The sequence below is a fragment of the Carassius carassius genome, chromosome 33, assembly GCF_963082965.1.
Source record: "Carassius carassius chromosome 33, fCarCar2.1, whole genome shotgun sequence".
NCBI lineage: Eukaryota > Metazoa > Chordata > Actinopteri > Cypriniformes > Cyprinidae > Carassius > Carassius carassius.
In genome coordinates, this window is record NC_081787.1 from 3764715 (window position 1) to 3788481 (window position 23767).

General features: G+C 35.6%; 1 protein-coding gene across 2 annotated transcripts in view; it reads left to right on the forward strand.

The window, feature by feature from the left end:
* The window catches only part of LOC132113537 (arf-GAP with Rho-GAP domain, ANK repeat and PH domain-containing protein 3-like), a 38814-nt gene extending 18731 nt beyond the window's left edge, over window positions 1–20083 (forward strand). The window contains exons 13-34 of one of the 2 annotated variants that reach the window (XM_059521339.1): window positions 63–245; window positions 1610–1751; window positions 2038–2142; window positions 3326–3482; window positions 3993–4095; window positions 4189–4387; window positions 4507–4570; window positions 5445–5608; window positions 5705–5917; window positions 6573–6678; window positions 6773–6920; window positions 7190–7258; window positions 7337–7411; window positions 7632–7749; window positions 14232–14360; window positions 15098–15234; window positions 15335–15417; window positions 15499–15534; window positions 15989–16052; window positions 16126–16269; window positions 16365–16403; window positions 19065–20083. In XM_059521339.1, the coding sequence (XP_059377322.1) occupies window positions 63–245; window positions 1610–1751; window positions 2038–2142; window positions 3326–3482; window positions 3993–4095; window positions 4189–4387; window positions 4507–4570; window positions 5445–5608; window positions 5705–5917; window positions 6573–6678; window positions 6773–6920; window positions 7190–7258; window positions 7337–7411; window positions 7632–7749; window positions 14232–14360; window positions 15098–15234; window positions 15335–15417; window positions 15499–15534; window positions 15989–16052; window positions 16126–16269; window positions 16365–16403; window positions 19065–19466 (2880 nt within the window). In that variant the 3' untranslated portion in view covers window positions 19467–20083. The remainder of the gene's footprint in view (window positions 1–62; window positions 246–1609; window positions 1752–2037; window positions 2143–3325; window positions 3483–3992; window positions 4096–4188; window positions 4388–4506; window positions 4571–5444; window positions 5609–5704; window positions 5918–6572; window positions 6679–6772; window positions 6921–7189; window positions 7259–7336; window positions 7412–7631; window positions 7750–14231; window positions 14361–15097; window positions 15235–15334; window positions 15418–15498; window positions 15535–15988; window positions 16053–16125; window positions 16270–16364; window positions 16404–19064) is intronic. The other variant, XM_059521340.1, reaches the window with a different exon arrangement.
* Window positions 20084–23767: the final 3684 nt, after the last annotated feature.

Consider the following 23767-nt stretch of genomic DNA (forward strand, 5'->3'; position numbering starts at 1 on the left):
GGATTCCTGTGATTTTTCCACAAGGTCTGTTTCAAATGAGGGCTTATGTTTATGTGTTCTAGCTCTTCATAATGCTTGGCAATGATAGAGCCAATGAATTCTGGGCGGCCAAACTTCCTGTGACTGAGGAGCTGGACTGTGATGTCTCACCAGAGCAGCGGAGAGAGTTTATCACCCACAAATACAGAGAAGGCAGATATCGCCACCCTCAACCCAGATTTAGCACTCAAGAGGAACTTCTTAAGGTAAAGTATAAGCCTTTTACACCTACAGGGGACAGATCATGCAAACCAGTGATAACTTGTGTACCAGTCATTAAGATTTTTCATTAAGTATTTTAAGATTATTTATAGTTTTCAAAATACAGTAGTAAATAAAAATATGCGTCAGAAGTGTTGAGCATGGCTCCTTTAACATCAGTTTTAATTTCACTGTGTTTAATTTTAAACCAAACAGTAAAAAAAATAAAAAAACAAAAAAATAAAATAAATATCAGGGGAATTTTTAAATTGCGTTTTCAGGCCTGGAAGATGTATGGAAATAAAATAATCTTATATATGTATATATGTGTATATATATATATATATATATATATATATATATATATATATATATATATATATATATATATATATATATATATATATATATATATATATATATATAATGCCCAATTATTTAATACTACTAATTATTACTTTATTGGTTTTAAATGCACAATAACATAGGTGGTAAAATAAAGAATAAAAAAGTTATTAATAATAACTATTAATATTGTTATTATTACTACTATTATTATTTTGTAAATGCACAATAAAAATAAATAAAATAATAATCTAAAAATTGAATAATATGATTAATATTAATACTACTTCTACTAATACTAATTATTATTAAATGTAATTAACATATAATCACCATGCCCATGACTTGTTGTCATGAAAGGTCATGGAAAAGTCAAGGGAATGCATTGTTTTAAAAATCTGGGAACTTTATATTCTTGCTACCAGATAACATTTATTGAAACCTTTGTGTAAACCTTGTGCAGATGTATATAGGCCTTTCGCTTTGATAATGATGAGTTAATATTGCTCTCAGTTATCTTCAGAGCCACATAACTTTTAGCACCTTTGTTCAATAAATGCATTTCCCTTTTCTCTTCTGCAACACACTTAATTTTGAAATACCCTGAATACTTCTTCAAAGGAGAAGTGCGATGCACTATCGCAGCAGACATTTCTCCCTGTAACAGCTTTGCTTCAAAAGAAAACTTTTAGATCAGTCTGCACTGGGGCAGTGAGGACATCCTGTCTTAATATAGCTAGAGCCATCTAAGTATTATGCCAGCGGTCAAGCCAAGATTAGTGTGTATTATTCATTCTCAGAACTTTACCAAGGCTATCATTTGTGTATCCAGGCTACCTATGAACCCCTGAATAAGCCGATGGCTGTGTCGTGAATTGAAAATAATTAAGAGCGATAATAAAGGACTGCAATTAATAGAAGGACTTCTGGAAGAAGCTTTTAATGTCCTTTGGCTAAATATGCAATTAGCGATGCATTTGTTGAAGTGTGTATATGTTTGTGTGTGTGTGTGGTCACCCTGCAGGCGCTGTGCACCGCTGTGACTGAGCAGAACCTGCTGAAGACAGTCACTCAGATTTTTGCGGAGGCCGAGGCCGTGCGACTCGCTGACGCTAATGGAAACGATAAGCGTGCATCCCCGCATTACTCATACACACAGTCAGCAGGTATGATAGAGTCCATTCCTGTACTTCACTACAGACATGTTTCTTAAAGGGGAATATTTCATTTGATAGGCACCATGTCGGAAATGGGAAAATCAAACTCAATCACAGTTCCTTTAAAATTCAACATCTTGAACATGATAAATAATTATTTTTATGGATGTTTTTGCAACTCTCTTTGTTTCTCTGTACTACAACAACAATAAAATTACATGCTGTGCTGGAAATTGTAATATATGTCATCCTAAAGTGAGATGTGAAGTATCTTATTGTAGTTTTCTGGATTCAGATTCCTGTGTCTATGATGAGATCATGCAGCCCGTTCTGTACTCCGGCTACCTCTACAAGTCATGCTCCTTGAACAAAGGGACATTATCCCGCAGAACCAGAGACGGTAGGCGACTATGTGCCATGAACAAGCCTTGGCAGTGATTTAGGAGCAGAATGAACCTCTTCAGTAAAAATAAAGCTACTCAGAACTACTTCATACTCATCAACAGTGTTGGGGGTAATGCATTACAAGTTATGTAATCAGATTACTTTTTCAAGTAACTAGTAATGTAACGTACTACTTTTAAATTAAGTAAATTAAATTAACAAATAAGTAACACAAGTACTTTTTTCCCATTTATTAACTGACATCTCTTCCGTCTCTATGTTAAGAGAAATTGGGAGTGAGGTGCAAAGACATTTCCTTCATTCTGAGGCTTTTGGTGTAAAGGGACTTTACAGTTGCCAAAAATTAACTGTGTTTTTTGTTATGAAAAAACAATAAGCATTCCCATCCCAGGTGAAAAAAGTAACACATTACTTTCCAATCAATGCAATTAATGCTTTTTATGGAGTAATGCAGTTTTGTAATGCATTACTTTTACAATTAACTGCTCATCAGATTGTGTATGTATTAAATGAAATGGGTTTTTTACCTAAAAAACATTACAAAATTAAAATGCATTCAAAAGTTGGGGTTCAATAAGAATTTTCTAAGAAATGTATATTTCATTAAACAAAAATGCATTCAGTTGATCGAAGGTGACACTAAAAACTTTAATAATGTTACAAAAGATTTTTAAAATAAATTTCAAATAAATGCTGTTCTTTAAAGATTCTTCTTCAAAGAATCCTGACAAAATGTATCATGGTTTCCATAAAAATTTTAAGCAAACGTTTACAACATTGTTAATGACCAGAAATGTTTATTCAATAGTAAATCAACATAATAGAATGATTTCTGAAACACTGAAGACTGGAGTAATGATGCTGAAAATTCAGCTGCGCATCACAGGAATAAATTACATTTGAAAATATATTCAAACAGAAAGCAGTGATTTTAAATTCTAATAATATTCCACAATATTACGTTTTTTTAAACAAAATAAACGCAGCCTTAGTGGCCTTAAGAGACTGTAAAACTACATTCAGACGAGTGTAAAACATGAGCATCTGATTACTGCTCAGTTCAAAACATCAGTGGTCTTGGACTTTATACTGACATCTGATACGAAACAGCACTTTAGTTTGATTGTTTTTGTGTGTGTGTGTTTTCTTTAATTACATGTTTGATTTGATTTATTCAGCAGATTTTCAAAAGTACTGGTGTTCGGTGGAGAAGTCCATTCTCTTCTATGAGTCTGACAGATGTCATGAGCCCAGTATGAAGATCGATGTGAAAGACATCATCTGTTTAGGAGTTAGCAGACCAGACTCCAGCAACAACAGTGGCTTTATTGACAAGTGGGTTTCAGTGAATAACCGAACATCCTATAGGACAAATGTGACCCAGGACCACAAAACCAGTCTCAAGTGTCATTTTTTCTAAATTGAGATTTATACATCATCTAAAGCTGGATAAATAATCGTTCCATTCTCTTATGGTTTGTTAGGATAGGATAATATTTGACCGAGATACAAATATTTGAAAATCTGGAATACTGAGAAAATCCCCTTTAAATCTGTCCAAATGAATTTCTTAGTAATGCATATTACTTATCAAAAATTAAGTTTTGATATATTTATTGTAGGAAATGTACAAAATACCTTTATGGAACATAATCTTTACTTAATATCCTAATGATTTTTGGCATAAAAGAAAAATCTATCATTCTGACCCATACAATGTATTTTTGGCTATTGTTAAAAATATACCCCAGCGACTTAAGACTGCTTTTGTGCTCCAGGGTCACATAAGTCATAGTATCTTAATCATAAAATTATAACAATATGATTCTTCGTTGTTCCTTTCAGATTTCGATACACATTTGAACTTTACCTAACATCTGATAAACTGATGCAGTTTGGCTTGGAGACTCCAGATGCGTTGCACAGTTGGGCGAGAGCAATAGGGAAGGTATATATTCATCAGTCAAGCTGTTCTATGTAGACAGGAAATAGCTTGTCACATCAGTGCATTGGATCTCACCTGGGTTTTGATCTCTGGCAGGCCACCACACCTCTCAGCTGTCACTGTCTGCTGGCGCGAGAGTTCGAGCGAGTGGGCGTCCTGCACTACAAGGCCATGCTAGACCCACAGCAGTGGAAAGAAGGCTTCTTTGTTCTGCAGAAGTCCAACCTGTTCATATGCCCTGGAAATGATGGAGCCGCAGAGGATATTATAAACCTGAAACGCCTACAGGAGCTCAGTGAGTCTGTTAGCTCATTCACTGTGAAACTGAGATTTCAGAGAAAAAAGTGCTGCTAAATATACCCTCGGGGATTAATAAATGTTCTTATCCGCCTTTGTCTTGGGTTAAAAATCAAGGCATTGCATCAGAAACCGAGAACCATGAGAAGAAGGACATCCTGGTTCTTGTTGAGAAAGGAAGGTGGGTCTTTGACTTCTATTAATGTGTATGTTTAATCCAAAATGAAACCTGTTTGCTTTCTTAAAGGAATAGCTCTCCCCAAAAATGTATTTTGCTTAAAAAATACCCTAAGGCCATTCAAGATGCAGTAATTTTCTTCATCAGAACAGATTTGGAGAAATTTAGCATTCCATCACTTGCTCACCAGTGGATGCTCTGCAGTGAATGGGTGCCGTCAGAATGAGAGTCTAAACAGCTGATAAAAACATCACAGTAATCCAAACCACTCCAGTCCATCAATTGTGAAGCAAAAAAAACTGTTTGTTCAACAAATCCATCATTAAGATGTTTTTCACTTCAAACCATTGTATCCGGCTAGAGTCCATAATTCATAATTCTCCAGTGAAAAAGTCATCTCATCTGCATCTGGAGAGAAATGTGCATAGATCAAAAGTGAAAACAGTTTTAAACAAATATATCAGTGTATTTTGATTTTGATGTTAACAAGGGATGAACTTTTTCACTGGATGAAGCAATGTTATGGATTATGAAGTCATATTTTAACCAGAAGTGATGGGTTAAAGTTAAAACATCTTGATGTTAACTGATGGACTGGAGAGGTGTGGATTATTGTGATGTTTTTATCAGCTGTTTGGACTCTATTTCTTACGCCACCCATTCACGGCAGCAAGTGATTATAATACTAACTTTCCAAAATGAAGAAACAAACTCTCATCTTGGCCTGAGGGTGAGAACATTTTCAACAAATTTTCATTTTTGGGTGAACTATTTCTTTAAAATACCTCCATGTTCTTATTGCAAATGATTGCATTTCATTACAACAAAGAAAAAGTCCCATTATTCTTTGATCAAAATATAATGAGTCTGTCTGCAGGACTCTGCATCTGCAGGGCATGGGCAGGACCGATTTCTCCCTGTGGTACGCAGACATTCAGAAGGCAGCAGGAGGGAAAGGGAACACCCTGAAAGACCAGCAGCTCAGCAGAAATGACATCCCCATCATCGTTGACAGCTGCATTGCCTTTATAACTCAGTATGGTGAGAAATCCCTGTGCTTTGTACTGAACATTCCACCCTGCCTAAATAATTATTAAATTAATTAACATTGAAGTCCACATGCTCTCTCTTACCCAGGTCTAGGCCATGAGGGCATATACAGGAAAAATGGTGCGAAGTCCAGAATCAAGCTTTTGATGGAGAAGTTTCGTAAGGACGCCCGCAATGTGAAACTCCGTATTGGAGATAACTTCATCGAGGACGTGACTGATGTACTGAAAAGGTTCTTTCGGGAGATTGATGATCCTATATTCATGGCTGATCTCCACCCTTTCTGGAGGGAAGCTGCCAGTTAGTACAGTACACTTTCTTTGAAATGCCATTTCAAAATTGTGGGTTGTTTTCTGCATAATGTCTACGCATCTGTTGCATGCTTAAGATTGCAAACAATAGTTTTGATAGAACACATATACTACCATTCTAAAGTTTGGAGTTTTTATGTGAAAGTCTCTTATGCTCACCAAAGCTGCATTTATTTGATCAAAATACAGTAAAACCAATAATTCTGTGACATTTTATTAGAATTATAATTTTCTACTTGAATACATCTTAAAAAGTAATGTTTTCCTGTGATGGTAAAGCTGAATTTACAAATATTTTGTAACATTATAAAATACTTTTTTTGATAAATTCAATGCATCCTCACCTCAAACTTTTGAAATGATTTTTTTTTGTAAAAACAAACAAAACAAAATAACAAAAATTGCACCGGTAACAAACAGATACCTGAAAAAGACAAATTAGACAACTTGTTTGCAAACTTTTCTTCAGTTAATTTTACTGAGTAATTTTAAGTGGTTTAAGAGTTAAATGCATATAAAAAAGTGAATTTTACAACCATAAACTTGAAGTTTTAAACAACCCAGAACATTTGTATAACTGACAACAAACATACTGGATTTTGCCTAGTTTGAGTTGTCTCAGTGGTTTCTCATACTACATGCAGAGATCCCTCAAAAGCCACAGCGTTTGGACCGATACAAAGAGCTGATTCGAGGGTTACCTCGGGTCAACAGAACGACTTTAGCAGCTCTCATCAGTCATCTCTACAGGTGAGTCTTCCTTCTGATTCTGCTTCAGCCACGTCTGGTCTGTGTTCATTTCTAGCAGCTCTCACATGTCTTTCTCTTCCTCTCTCTCTCTTAGGGTGCAGAAGTGTGCTGATCTCAATCAGATGTGCACTAAGAACCTGTCCCTGCTGTTCGCTCCCAGCCTGTTTCAGACTGATGGCAAAGGGGAACATGAGGTTAAAATCATAGAAGACCTCATCGATAACTACCTGTATATATTTGATGTAAGTGAATAACTTCATTACATGATATTATAGCAAAAGTATAGCAGCACCATGGCGAAGGACAGTACTTATAAATACCATGGAACAAATTAATCAATTCATTCTGAATATCATGCAAATTTTTGAATGCTATGGAACCCCAGTGTTATAAAATACAAAAAACATGGTAGTACCATGGTAGTTCCCACCTTTTTTTTGTGGAATGCAGTTTTGTGTAAATGTGAATAATTTTGATGCTTTTTAAAGGTTTACTTTTTGTGTTTGGTCAGATCGATGAAGAACATCAAACTCAGATTGAATTGGAAATCAGTTTGATAACCACCTGGAGAGACACACAGGTAGAGTAAAAAAAAATAAAAAAAAATAAAAATTATATATAGTATTATATTTTAATAAGTTTCTTATGTTTCTTCCAGCTCTCACAGGCAGGGGACTTGATTATTGAAGTTTATTTAGAAGAAAAGTTACCAGACTGTTGCATCACTTTGAAAGTAAGTAATCATATTAAAAAAAAAATATATGTAAAAACAAAAAAAAAAAAATTATTTTATTAGTATACTAGCATATAGATGGTCTCAAAGCTAACATACATAAAATAATATTGTGGGAAAAAAGCATAAAACCTTTATTTTATGTTGCTGTTGCACAGCAGTACCACACGGTGGCAGACTCAAACCATCAGTGCAAACCTCTGGTGTGACTCTCCCACAGGTGTCTCCCACAATGTGTGCTGAGGAGCTGACCAATCAGGTGCTGTATATGAGAAATATTCCTGCGGGGGAAAAAGACGTGTGGATGACCTTTGAGGCAATCGAGGAAGGAGAGCTTGGTAAAAACAAAATGCACACTAATTCATTCAAACACAATTTCACTTTAGTCACTAGTCAAGTCACCTTTATTTATACAGCGCTTTAAACAAAATACATTGCGTCAAAGCAACTACAACATTCATTAGGAAAACAGTGTCAATAATGCAAAATGATAAAGGCAGTTCATCATTGGATTCAGTTATGTCATCTCTATTCAGTTAAATAGTGTCTGTGCATTTATTTGCAATCAAGTCAACGATATCGCTGTAGATGAAGTGTCCCCAACTAAGCAAGCCAGAGGCAACAGCGGCAAGGAACCGAAACTCCATCGGTGACAGAATGGAGAAAAAAACCTTGGGAGAAACCAGGCTCAGTTGGGGGGCCAGTTCTCCTCTGACCAGACGAAACCAGTAGTTCAATTCCAGGTTGCAGCAAAGTCAGATTGTGCAGAAGAATCATCTGTTTCCTGTGGTCTTGTCCTGGTGGTCCTCTGAGACAAGGTCTTTACAGGGGATCTGTATCTGGGGCTCTAGTTGTCCTGGTCTCCGCTGTCTTTCAGGGATGTAGAGGTCCTTTCTAGGTGCTGATCCAGCATCTGGTCTGGATACATACTGGATCCGGGTGACTGCAGTGACCCTCTGATCTGGATACAGACTGGATCTGGTGGCTACGGTGACCTCGGAATAAGACAGAAACAGACAAATATTAGCGTAGATGCCATTCTTCTAATGATGTAGCAAGTACATAGGGTGTTATGGGAAGTGTTCCCGGTTCCGGTTTACCTAATTAATGCAGCCTAAAAATCCTTTAACGGATTTGGATATTAAAAGCATATTAGTATGTTATGTGTAAGCCATGTTAAAGAGATGGGTCTTTAATCTAGATTTAAATTGCAAGAGTGTGTCTGGCTCCCGAACAATGTTAGGTAGGTTATTCCAGAGTTTGGGCGCCAAATAGGAAAAGGATCTGCCGCTCGCAGTTGATTTTGATATTCTAGGTAATATCAAATTGCCTGAGTTTTGAGAATGTAGCGGACGTAGAGGATTATAATGTAAAAGGAGCTCATTCAAATACTGAGGTGCTAAACCATTCAGGGCTTTATAAGTAATAAGCAATATTTTAAAATCTATAGGATGTTTGATAGGGAGCCAGTGCAGTGTTGACAGGACCGGGCTAATATGGTCATACTTCCTGGTTCTAGTAAGAACTCTTGCTGCTGCATTTTGGACTAGCTGTAGTTTGTTTACTAAGCGTGCAGAACAACCACCCAATAAAGCATTACAATAATCTAACCTTGAGGTCATAAATGCATGGATTAACATTTCTGCATTTGACATTGAGAGCATAGGCCGTAATTTAGATATATTTTTGAAATGGAAAAATGCAGTTTTACAAATGCTAGAAACGTGGCTTTCTATGCCAACAAAGGGTTCAAGTCTATGCAAAAGATTGTTGTGGTCAATTGTGTCAAACGCAGCACTAAGATCCAATAAAACTAATAGAGAGATACACCCACGATCAGATGATAAGAGCAGATCATTTGTAACTCTAAGGAGAGCAGTCTCAGTACTATGATACGGTCTAAATCCTGACTGGAAATCCTCACATATACCATTTTTCTCTAAGAAGGAATATAATTGTAAGGATACAACCTTTTCTAGTATCTTGGACAGAAAAGGGAGATTCAAGATTGGTCTATAATTAACTAGTTCTTTGGGGTCAAGTTGTGGTTTTTTGATGAGAGGCTTAATAACAGCCAGTTTGAAGGTTTTGGGGACATATTCTAATGACAATGAGGAATTAATAATAGTCAGAAGAGGATCTATGACTTCTGGAAGCACCGCTTTTAGGAGCTTAGATGTTATAGGGTCTAACATACATGTTGTTGGTTTAGATGATTTAACAAGTTTATACAATTCTTCCTCTCCTATAGTAGAGAATGAGTGGAACTGTTCCTCAGGGGGTCTATAGTGCACTGTCTGATGCGATACTGTAGCTGACGGCTGAATGGTTGCAATTTTATCTATAATAGTATCGATTTTAGAAGTAAAGTAGTTCATAAAGTCATTACTGCTGTGGTGTTGGGAAATGTCAACACTTGTTGAGGCTTTATTTTTCGTTAATTTGGCCACTGTATTGAATAAATACCTGGGGTTATGTTTGTTTTCTTCTAAAAGAGAAGAAAAGTAATCAGATCTAGCAGTTTTTAATGCTTTTCTGTAGGATATGTTACTTTCCCGCCAAGCAATACGAAATACCTCTAGTTTTGTTTTCCTCCAGCTGCGCTCCATTTTTCGGGCTGCTCTCTTTAGGGTGTGAGTATGCTCATTATACCATGGTGTCAAACTGTTTTCCTTAACCTTCCTTAAGCGTAAAGGAGCAACTGTATTTAAAGTGCTAGAAAAGAGAGAGTCCATAGTTTCTGTTTCATCATCAAGTTGTTCTGAGGTTTTGGATATGCTAAGGAATTTGTATACATCAGGAAGATAACTTAAAAAGCAGTCTTTTGTGGTAGAAGTGATCGTTCTTCCATACTTGTAACAAGAAGTAGAATTTACAATTTTGGCTATATGAAGTTTGCACAGAACTAAATAACGATCAGAGATATCATCACTTGGCTGCATAATTTCAACACTATCAACATCAATTCCATGTGACAGTATTAAATCTAGAGTATGATTTCGACAAATGAGTAGGTCCTGAAACGTGTTGTCTAACCCCAATAGAGTTCAGAATGTCTATAAATGCTGATCCCAATGCATCTTTTTCATTATCAACATGGATATTAAAATCACCAACTATTAAAACTTTATCTGCAGCCAGAACTAACTCGGATGTAAAATCACCAAACTCTTTAATAAAGTCTGTATGGTGCCCAGGTGGCCTGTATACAGTAGCTAGTACAAACATAACAGGGGATTTATCATTAACATTTGTTTCTCTGGATAATGTTATACAGTGTTGGGGAGTAACTAGTTACATGTAACGGCGTTACGTAATTTAATTACAAAATTATTGTAACTGTAATTAGTTACAGTTACTAAGAAAAAATGAGTAATTAAATTACAGTTACTTGTGAAATTTTTAACGATTACAAAGGGGATTACATTTGAATATTTACACACATCCACATACAGATTTAACTGATATCTTTCCCAAATTGCACTGACTATTTTGAGACATACCGCCCTAATAATTTCCGGGATGCGGAAATACAGTCTGGTTCATAGAATCCAGTCATAAAAACGGAATGCCTAACGCGGACGGAATATGCCACATTTTGGATGACTAAATCAAAAATAGGTCAGTACACTTGAATCAAAACATGACATCGACTAGTGTCTGTGAATATTAAGCCCCACAAATGCAATATATGACTTGCATATTCTGCGTGTCTGTGGAAATCAGGCGCGGACTGGACACCGGGAGAACCGGGACAATTCCCGATGGCCTGGCAGCCGATTTACCCCACTATTTAATATCATTATTGTATAATTGCCTGCCGAATGTACTAAAGCAATCATTTGCGAAACCACCATTTGATAATTAAATCTCTAATAAGTCATGAAGTGTTAGTCATGACTCGCGCGCTCTCCGCGCCTCCGCCAAACGGTTTGGATCAGACTCCGAGTAATCAACGCGAGAGAGAGAGAGAGAGAGAGAGAGAGAGAGAGAGAGAGAGAGAGAGAGAGAGAGAGAGAGAGAGAGAGAGAGAGAGAGAGAGAGAGAGAGAGAGAGAGAGAGAGAGAGAGAGAGAGAGAGAGAGAGAGAGAGAGAGAGAGAGAGAGAGAGAGAGAGAGAGAGAGAGAGAGAGAGAGAGAATACAGTGGACTGCTGGAGCAGAGAAGCAGAACTCCTGTTCAGGGTTTCAGGTCAGTTTCATCTGTAAAGATGCTTTTTTGTCTTTGTTTTTTTATTTATTTAATCAAGCAGCAGCACGTTGCTCATCAGTCATCACTCAAAATACTATATAAAGGACATCATTATTATCTGTTGTAATGATACAGTAGTAATTTAGCTGAAAAAAAATCAGATTTTTTTTATAGGTTTAGGGGGAGCTACGACAGACAACAACACAACCCTTACGAAAATTAACATTTTAATATTTAATTATAAATCCAGAGAAAATGGTTACAATTGTTTAACTGTGGTAACCAAAAATGTTAAATTATTTTACAAATGTATTTATTTAAAAATAAATACAAATCCATTTGCAAAAAACAAAACAAGGTTATTGTACTTTTATATAGGCTAATAAAAGCATGGTTAACTTTTGTAAGGGAAAAACATGACTCGTGTACAGTATTAGGATTTTTCTATAAAGATATTGTAGTATTGTAGAGTATTGTATTGAAAATTATAGTTTTGTTCAATCTTGAGTATTAAAGTAATGAGAGAGATGGATAACAGGGCAAAATAAAAAGACTGAAGAGAAAAATGGAAGTGAAGGTGCAGTTCAGGAGACAACTTTTAATAATTTTGCATGTCCCCAAATTAAAGATTTAAACCTTTTTTTTATGTCAGGTCCATACAAAAAATAGTTTTGTCCATGAATTTGTTTGTATGAGGTTGAATTTTCCAGTCTGAATTTTTTTCCCAGTCCGCCCCTCCTGCAAAGACATGGTTTCATTTACTACACATAAGCCTACTGAAGCTTGCAGTGTTTTCAACCTCTGCCGCCTCAATATTCCTCATAATTCCTAGAACTGCTCTGTGTCACTTCATGTGCATTTTATTTATTTTGAGAAAACTATCATCATATACAAAGAGACAGCAGTTTCAAAAAAACACTAATGTTTCAGGAGTTTATTACACAGAATACGTCACATGCTTATTAGATAACTGTATTTAAGTTGATGTATATGCTTTTATTTATTATTCTTTAATTTTCACAAATTTATAAAAGTAATCAAAAAGTACTCAAAAGTAATTAGTTACATTACTTTAATAAAGTAATTGAAAAAGTTACACTACTATTACATTTTAAACAAGGTAACTTGTAATCTGTAACCTATTACATTTCCAAAGTAACCTTCTCAACACTGATGTTATATGAAGCACCATTACTTCAAACGAGTTATATTTGTTGCCTGCCCTCTGAGAAATCCTGAAAACGTTGTTATAAATTAAAGCAACACCTCCCCCTTTGCCTTTTAGACGCGGCTCATGTTTATAACAGTAATCTTGGGGGGTGGACTCATTTAAAATAATGTAATCATCAGGTTTTAGCCAGGTTTCTGTCAAACAGAGTACATCTATATTATGATCAGTGATCATATTATTTACAAAAAGTGTTTTCGTAGAAAGGGATCTGATATTCAATAAGCCAAGCTTTATCATTTGTTTATCCATATTGCATCTGTTTTTTATTTGTTGAACCTTAATTAAAATGTTAATCTTAACTTGGTTTGGACGTTTTTTGTATTTTCTATTATTTTTAGTGATCTCCGACTGGCGAAGTCAAACATCATTAGCGCCGGCATGAATTACAATCTTAATGTATTTACGTTTAGCATTAGCCAGCACTTTTAAATTTGCCAAGATGTCAGGCGCTCTGGCTCCCGGTAAACATTTGACTATGGTGGCTGGTGTCTCTATATTCACGTTCCGTACAATAGAATCACCAATAACTAGAGCACTTTCATCAGGTTTCTCAGTGGGTGCATCACTGAGTGGGGAGAACCTGTTTAATGTTTTGATCGGAACAGAAGAGCGGTGTTTTGACCCACGTCTACGCTGCCTCACTGTCACCCAGTTGCCCTGCTGCTGGGGCTCTGTTTCCGGAACCGAACAATGTACAGGAATCCCTGAGCTAGACGCATCCAAAGCCGTATCTAGGGCCCTAACATTCTTACTGTCCTCAATTAAAGTTTGGATGCGTGTCTCTAATTCTGAAATCTTCTGTCAGCCTAACTATTTCCCTATATTTTCCCATTTATCACATGTGAATCCCTAATCTGCGACAGAGATAGATAAACTGTACATGTGGCAAGAGGTGCAAATAAAATAACAATAGCAGGAGAAGCCATTACTCACCGTGCTTGATGAAATATTCTTACTGCGGTTGTTTCGTGGGGAAGTCGTGGCCTAATGGTTAGAGAGTCGGACTCCCAATCGAAAGGTTGTGAGTTCGAGTCCCGGGCCGGCAGGAATTGTGGGTGGGGGGAGTGCATGTACAGTTCTCTCACCACCTTCAATACCACGACTTAGGTGCCCTTGAGCAAGGCATCGAACCCCCAACTGCTCCCCGGGCGCCGCAGCATAAATGGCTGCCCACTGCTCCGGGTGTGTGCTCACAGTGTGTGTGTGTGTGTGTGTTCACTGCTCTGTGTGTGTGCATTTCGGATGGGTTAAATGCAGAGCACAAATTCTGAGTATGGGTCACCATACTTGGCTGAATGTCACTTCACTTGATGAACTTGTGAAAAAGACACTGCAGTGCAAGCAATGTTTTTTAAGGCCGGGAGAAACAATAGATAAATGCAGGATGTCATTTCTGCAGAGCGACCTCTTCACCCCAAAGAGATGGTTCTGGAACAAGCGCTACAGTGGTGTAAAATGGCCGATCCCAGCTCGGCGTATCTGGTGGTGAAGAAGGTGCCTAGAGGAGAAGCTATTGACATCTTCACAGGTGAATGCATTCTTATTTCATTAGATTAAATGACTTTCAGAAAGTATAGTGACGTGTTGAATATTTTCTTGAGTATTTGGTCCAAAAATGTTTATAAGTACAAATATTCCATTTAGTCTCTCCACTAACTTGAGGAAATAAAATGCATAAAAATTGTAATGGTTTTCAAAAGTATGAGATTTTTGTTGTTTTCAAATAGTTTATGCTCTATTATGCATGCATTTAAAAAAAAAAGAAAGAAATATTGTGAAATATTATTAACGTTTCAGACAACAGATTTAAATTTATTTTCAAATGTAATTTATTCCTGCGATCAAAGCTGTATTTTCAGCATCATTACTCCATTCTTCAGTGTCACATGATCCTTCAGAAATCAATCTAATGTGATTATTTGCTGCTCAAAAACATTTCTTACATGAAAAGCTTTTAAAAATAGTCATGCTGCTTAATATTTATTAATGTATCCTTGCTAAATGAGTGTTAATTTCTTTAAAAAAAAAAAACTCCAAAATTGTGAACAGTAGAGTAGACAAAAATTTGAAAAAAGAGTAGAAAGAAAATATATCACTTTGTCACATTGAATTTTTACTACACACAGCTATTACTATACATCTCTGAAACCGTATTTTGTCACACGAAAAACACCAACTATATACCTTGTTACGAAATTGTACAAAATGAGACAGCTGTGTTGTTGTTGACCTTGTGTCTGATTATCTGTGTGTTGTGGGCTGCAGCCTATAAGAGTGAGATAGTGAAGTCTGGAGTGCTGAAGTGTCGGGAAGAGCCGCCCAAGCTCTTGCAAGGAAACAAATTCCAGGAGCGATCATTTCAAATTAAAGACCACAGATTGCTCCTGATAAAGGACAAAAAAGTATGTATAGAGTTCATCATCACCTGCTACTTTACAGCATGTCAGAAGATTCTGTATGAATGAGAAGACTAAAACTAAAAGCATCTTTCCTACATCACAGAGCCACAGACCTGAGAAAGAGTGGCAACTGAAAACCTTGAAGATTTACATGGGGATCAGAAAGAAGTTAAAACCACCAACAAAGTGAGATGCACATCCAGCAATACGCTTCTTTTCATCAGTGAACTTGATGTAACTTTAAATAACAAACATGTTTACTTGCAGATGGGGATTGACAGTGATGCTGGACAAACACCAGTTGTAAGTTGTTGTTTTTATATACATACATTATACACACACGCACGCACGCACGCACACACACACACACACACACACACACACACACACACACACACACACACACACACACACACACACACACACACACACACACATATATATATATATAGTACTTATAAAGCACATAATAATGCTTTATTCTGTATGACCATATTCTTAAGCCCTAAATCCAAAACTTAACAACTACCTTACTGATTATTAACTTGCAGAAAATTTTGAGTTTTAGGCAAAATCATAGTTAATAGAATTAGTCCCCAAACTGAAGTGTGACCATAATAGTGTGTATTATAGGACATAAGTATGAATGCATTCGAAAGCATTATATATTACTTTGCAATGCATTGCACAAACTTGATAGAAAGTGTCTTATGTATAGAAACATAGTGAACAGTAATCACTCTCCTTGACCTCACAGGTACCTCAGCTGTTCCTGTGAGACTGAATTATGGGATTGGATGACTAATTTACTAAAAGCACAGGTACAGCATGTTTTAAATTGAACGTTTATTGACATTTCAGAGCTGTGACTTAACATTAACGTCCCTCCCTCAGAATGATGATTTGCGTCCACCTGTGATGAGACGCCACTCTTCCTCTGACATTTCCAAGCAGAAGTTTGGCACCATGCCTCTAGTGCCCATCAGAGGAGAGGAGAGCAATACCAACTCCACCATGCTCTCCGCCAATCAGACTCTGGTACAACACACAGGTGTCCTCCAGTGGTTCAGTGCATGTAATGCTCACTTGGTCTTTGCTTTGAGACTTAACTTGTTGTCTGTGTATTTTTGTAGAGGAAGCTCCACACGAGAAGGGCTCTCTCAATGTTCTTTGTAAGTATTTTTTTTATCTGCAGATTAATCCAATGCTTTTTATATAACAATTACTTTAAAGGAATAGTTTAACCTAAAATGAAAATTTGCTAAATATTTAAATATTTACAATCCAAGATGTAAATGAGTAAATTAGAAGAAATTTTGCATTACGTCACTTGCTCACCAATGAATCCTCTGCAGTGAATGGGTGCCGTCAGAATGAAAGTCCAAACAGCTGATTAAAAACATCACAATAATCCAAGACCACTCCACTCCATCAGTTAACATCTGGTGAAGTGAACATTTTGAAGTTTTAACATTTTTAACTTCAAATCATTACTAGTTCTCTATCTATAACATTGCGTTCTCCTGTGAAAAAGTGTTCTTGTCTGAATCAGGAGAGAAATATGCACAGATCAAACACAGTTTACAAGCAGCTCAAAACAGATCTTGGTGGATTTTGATGTAAGAGGAGAAAAGGAGATGGACTTTTTCATTGGAGGACGAGTTATTATGGATTATAGACTTTGGACAGAAGTGATCATTTAAAGTTATAATTATGGATTTTATTATTACAAATACACAAATTTTGACTTCAGAAGACATGGAGGTTCGATGGAGTGGAGTGGTGTGGATTACTTGTGGATTATTGTGATGTTTTTATCAGCTATTCGAACTCTAATTCTGGCGGCACCCATTCACTGCAGAGCATCCATTGGTGAGCAAGTGACATAATGCAAAATTTTCCCAAATCTGTTTTGATGAAGAAACAAGCTCATGGATGACCTGGGGGTGCATACATTTTCAGCAAATTGTCATTTTTGGGTAAACTATTCCTTTGATGTTCAGTTTCACACCTTTGCATACAAGTTTTGTTGTCATTTCTTCAACACAATCAGTCACAATTACTCTGATTACAGTGGCTGGTCAAAATGTAAAAGTAGGAGGTTTGGAATGTATCAAATGACTTTTGCATCTAAAAGCGCTCAGAAATTTAGGAGTGCGTTTTACAAAAGAAGCCTATACTTAATGTAGGAATTCCCTTTGGCTTCCTCGGTCCTTCCCCCCATTCCTGTTGGGAAGCAGGGTTTCCTGATATGACAGGATGCATTTGGAGGAAGAAAGTTTCTACTGCATTGTTCTGCAACTGTAGCCTTGAGGGAGGGCAGGGAGCTCGCTTCACCTCTTGTGTTTAGGGGAAAAGACACAGCTTCTGGTGTGCCCCGGCCCAAAAGCTTGCACAAGCAAATTGTCTGCGGGCTACATGCTTTTGTCCTCAATGAATCTGGCAATTATCTTGATGATGTCTCTCTGATACTGAGACAAAAGTTTCAACTCAGAAAAGGAAGTAATTTGTTTTGAACATTGTTGAGGGGCGAATCCCTTTCTGCGTATGTCCCGCTAACCACAAATACCTCTTTTGTTCGCATAATGGTAGATCATCTAATTAGATATCTAGCAGATTAGATATTCTCATGAGATAACAGTCACCAGTGTGTTCAGAACATAACAGCTGTATGGTTAAGATGTAGTTTTATTATCTTCGTTCAAGATACTGATTTGTTTTGGATGTACACATTTGTGTACGCAAGCTCATATGCTTGTATTTTATAAACCGATAGCTTCATAGGTTGGTCTGATTGGTTGAGCTTTACATTCAAAGTTGTTGTAAAATAGCAGATAGTATGTATACATGTATTCATTTATTTCTTTATTAAACAATATTTATAACATATATATTGTTGTTTATTTTTTTATGTAAATTTAAATGTAATCCCATACTACAACAACATATATAATAAACACATAACATAGTAATAGTAGTTTAAAAAATTATTATTATTATTATTATAAGGTTCTTATAATAATATATTCACTATATATATATATAAAAAAAAAAATAATAATATATATATATGTATATATATATATGTGTATATGTATGTATGTATGTATGTATGTATGTATACATATTTATATATTAAGATAATTCAAAGATAATTCATTATTTAATAATAATAATAAAATTATAATAATACACTTTAGTTATTTTATAGTAGTTTGTAATATAAGGTTTATGTAATAGTATATTCACTATATGAGGGCTGATTTAATAGAGTTAATAAAAACATAAATGTCATACAACAACAATATAATAATAATACTTATTATAAAGTGTGTGTAATATTTTAAGATTCATGTAAAAGTCTTGCTTCATATAGTTGCATAAATATGTAAGGTCCTACAACAACAAAAACAATAATAATTAATTATTATTATTATTATTGTATACCACAACTATTATTATAATAATAAAACACAATGTGGTTGTAGTATACAATAATAATAATAATAATAGCAATAATATTCATAATAAAATATTGCTGTTATAACTATTGATCTTTTTATTATTATTTTTAAGGTTCAAATTTCATTATTTCTGATAAGAATTTTATATGATTATTATCACTAGATTTATTTATTTATTTATTTATTTATTTATATTTCAAAACTATTTCAGAACTGTGTTAAAGTGACTGTAGTGGATGGCCTTTCATGTGTTATTGGTTTAAAGGCTTCGGCCCGTACAGTTAAGTGTTGTGATTTGAAATGCACTACAAATATCTTTTTGACCTCCTGGTATGTCTTCCCATTGTCTTTTTTGTTTTTCCTACTCAGCCCATGAAGGTGCAGCAGGACTCGTTTGAGGAGCGCATTGAAAGCTCAGAGCCTTTGTACGAGGAGGTGGGCGACTTCGGTCTGCAGGTGCTCAAGTCTTTGGAAACAAGTTTCCTGTCCAGTGCTCACACAGAGACACAGGAGGTGCCAGCACGGCCCGTCAGCCTCGGACAGAGGAAGGCCTTCTCCCTGGAACGCATGGTTGGATCAAACCCTGTTCACTCTCTCTTATCCTCTGGCGAGTCTATAGACACTCTGGGCCAGGAGGACTCTCTGCACGTCCCAGGTAAACACAGGTCCCACAGATCATGTAGCCCCCAACAGGAACTGCTGTTACAGGAACTCTCCACGATGTTCAGCAAGAAACCAGAGTCTGAAGAGCAGCGTGAGAACCTCACCTGAGCTTAAAGACCAAATCAATCTCAAGAGCAATTTGCTTTCGAACTAGATATCGCTGTTAATATATATATTGCCATGTGTGTGTGTGTGTTGTCTGAAATTGGCTAGTAAGAATCCAGTATTAATTTGATAATTTTTATAAACATAAAGTATTGTGCCAAAGCAGTCAGTGAAATTAAAATATGAGTCTGTGAATCTGTGCTAGAATTTTTTTGAATGAAATGGATAAATCTGTTTTGGTTTGTGCATTTGTTGACTTGTTACACTGAAACTGACCGGCCTCTCAAAATTCCTTAAAAATTTCACATTATATTTTATTCTATTATTTGTACCTAAAGATAAAATTACATTTCAGCTCACTTTCATAACTGTTTTTTTAAAACACATTTCTTGGCTCAGTAACATTGTTATCTGTATAACAGTTAGAAATGCAAGTAAAGCAAAGCATATGCAGTCTGTAATATATAATCAATGGTCTTATTAGCAGAGAAAAAACATTTAGATTGATATTCCTGAACTGCAGACTGATTAAATGACTACTGTATGGGTGCATTTCATTTCATCTATATGTATACAGTGTATTATATTTATTAATTTATTTATATAGACTATTTGGTTTATTCTCAGTAGACCGTAACAGTAGAGGGCAGTATAGATACAGCACATGATGTCCTGACAATCTAAAGTTTTTTACTGCTGATTTTCACTCCTCTTTACAGGCATTTATTAAAGGCATGTACAGTTCTATAAATTCATAACAAAATAAATCTGTTCTTACCCTGATTTTTTTTTTTTTTGTTCTTTGTATTTTAATAACATTTTTGATTGTTTCTCCAATTAATAAAGTATCAGTTGTTTTTAACCCTATTTTTAAAGAAGATCATCCATGTATGAAGCACTGCTACTGTACTGAATTCTTTACTGCTATATTATTCCTGTAGAATTGCCTGTTATATTTAATGCTAAAATGTTTTTTCTATTGTTATGGCATGTTTATCGGATACTTTGATATGCAACATTTTTTTTATAAATATTTTTTTATAGTTTATTACATAAAAAGTGTTGCATTTTGATTGATTTCATTCATGTGTGCTTAAGTATTTTGAATTGTCTTTATGTTTTTAGCTGCTGAGATCTTCAAGGGTTTATACTGAATCCCTGTGTATAAAAATAAATGCAGAGACATCAATATCAAGATTGTTGGTAGTCAAGTAATGTGTTTAGGGTAGAACTAATATAAATAGGTTTGAGGTGTTGACTTGAATCTTCAGATGCGGTTAAGGAATCCGTTTGAGTAAAACAGGATTATGTTTGGTTATAAGATCAAGCATGTAGGCCTGGCTTCGGATCAGTCAATCACAAGTGACTTCTGGGAAGATTTGACGTAAAGAGTAATCTTATTATCCATGCTTTTAACAGGACACCTCTGAAGTAACGCTGTCATGAAGGAGATGCCTCTCATTTCCTTTTAGATAATTCTTCTCTATGTCCAAATCAGTCAAATATTGGTTATATTTGTAGCAATTAATTGTTCCATTTAGGATAAATAAAAAAAAGTAGATTATTGTCATCATGATGTCTGATGATATGAATTTGATTTAGTTTTTGAGAAATGGAGGAGACTTTTTTGACATTTTCCCGCATAACTAAAAACTGAAGCTGGGTTTTTCATGAAGTTGTAAGACACTGAACCCTTTTAGGAGAATACTAACAATTAAATGTCACCGATTTCATGGAAAATACAATCTTCGAGATATTTGAAAGTTCCTATAAATCAAATACTTGACTAAGATTTGGCAATATGAGGCACTTTCCATGACCTAGTTTTTTTTTTTTACCATTAGATGCACAAATCCCATGTATTTGTTACAATAATTTATATATGTTAGATACTGTATAATTTGAGTAACATTTTATTTTAAGGACCAAACTCTCACTATTAACTTGCATGTATATTATTAGAATATTGTCTGTTTATTAGTACTTATAAAGCACATATTAATGCCTTATTCTGCATGACAATACTTTAGATCATATTAATAAGCAGAAAATTAGAAGTTTAATAAGGCAAAATTTATAAATAATAATTTAATTGTATAGATGTCTATTTTGATGCATTCTTACTAATTTTGATAAAGTACCACAATCACAAATCAGGGTTCTAATGTTATAGAGTAACTATATTTAAACATGTCCCAAAGTTGGTAAGCCTTATGAGGTTAATAATCAAAATTAGTTGTATTTGTGGAAATATTTATATATTATGCATATTAAGTTTTGACCGTTTTTTCCAGCATTGGTTTTCTAATGTTGCTACTTCCAAATCTGACAGAAAAAAATGCAGCTGCAAGCTCATTACCCAAACAGTTGGCAGAATGCACAGATATGTACCAGGAGCTTTTTCTTTTTTTTTCTTTTTTTTCATGAGCATTCAGAAGGCTCAGAGTGGGAGCTCTTGTTTGAGTTGCTTTGTACATTTGGGGTCTTTTCTAGGGAAGAAGGGACACCAAAGACAAGCCCCAACAAGAGCTTAGGGGATTAAGTTCATTCTCACTGCCAATTGGTCACCTTCGCTGTGCCCTCTGCTAGTGCTCTCAATGTGCTGCAGTGTTTCGTGGAGGCTGATTCACTTCAGTGAACAATTATAAGAAACATCAGCTCCTCCAAAAGCAGGAGGAAAAATATCCTCAGGGTTTTAGTCCTTCATCGAGTACAAGAGGACAAAAAAAAGCTCTAAATCATGAAGTTGTATGCAAGCTGCTCGCCCGGCTAGACTCCAACAATTTTGGAGTCTAGAAGATCCTTTGTTCCAGAGTGTCCCTTCTGTACATTTTCTGTACAAAAAAAGTAGATTATGAGGATTTGTTGTCAAGATTGTCAATCTAATGCTCATGTAACCAAAAAATTATGTTAATATGTCTATATCTGCATGAATAAGTCAACCTAAGAAGATCAAATCGTTTGTATTTTCAAGTGTTCCTTTCTCTTCTGGCCTGTTGAATCGCTTTGAAAGCAAATGTTGAGATGATGGACAGTTGTGGAGTGATGGCACGGCTCGGACTTCTAGCACTGGGCACCCTCTTGTGAGCAAACACTTATTGTTGAGTCTGTCTGTGTATGAGTACCCCACTCTGAAAGGATTCATTGAGTCCATGGATGAGTAACCTCAGGCCGCTCATTCTTCAAAAGGATCCTCTAGTGTGTCTTTGAAAGCAGACTCCTTCAGTGTGAATCTGAAGGGGGACTCTACACCTATTTAACAGTGTTTTTGAAGTAAGCTTCGCACTCTGGGTGTCTGACCCAATAGAGAGATAGAAGCTACAAAAAGGTTAAAAAAAACAGTAGGCTTACCACAGAACGGGATCTCGTTTCAGTCTCTAGGACACGTTGCCTGTTTCCGAGCCCCAGGAGAACTGGGTGTAATTGGGACTTTTGTCTGGATACCATTTCTTCAAAGAGAAGGGAGCCTCTTGGATAACCGCCATTATAGTTGTCCTTTGGCCTGGCAATTAGGATTTGATTTAGATGGTCATAAACCAAAACCCTTAACACTCGTTTAATATGACCCTGGAGTACAGTCAGACTGCTTTTGGGTGACAGTGATCATTACAACAAAATGCAATGGGGTCCATAATTCTGATGCTTTTATTTTGAAATGTTTAATTACAAATTATGGTAACACTTTACAATAAGGTCCCATTAGTTAAATTTAATTAATGCACTAAGTAACTAAGTAACAATGAGTAATACGTTGTTGTTTTTATGTGTGTGTGTGTGTGTGTGTATGTGTTTAATTTATTATTTATATATTTGTTAACTTTACATAATAAAAATACAACTGTTAATTGTTGATTCATTTGATGTCAGGTCCATTAATACAAACAGACAAAACTTTGGACTTTAACAATGTATTAGAAAATGCTAGGGTGTAGGTTTGATTTTGATCAAATAACCAAATGTTTTTGCATTTATGATAGACTTTTGACCACAGTTTCATGTCATCTATTATAAGTCTTTATTTATAGCTATGATAACTACCATACTCTTAATTCATAAAGAGAGCTTTTTTATCTTAACACATTAATCAGGCAATATTTTCAAAATGTTGATTATGTATATCCAACAACATTCCTCTCCAAAGTTGATACGCGAACCATCATTTCAGATCAGGACTTAGATCAGCGCTATCACGAATCACTTTATGTTGTGTGGGTGCTTTCATTAATCTCAAGGAACCAAAAAGGTCCTAATAAATACTCCTTTTATTGATCCAAGGGCTTTAAAATCTAGGTTAAATCTCCACC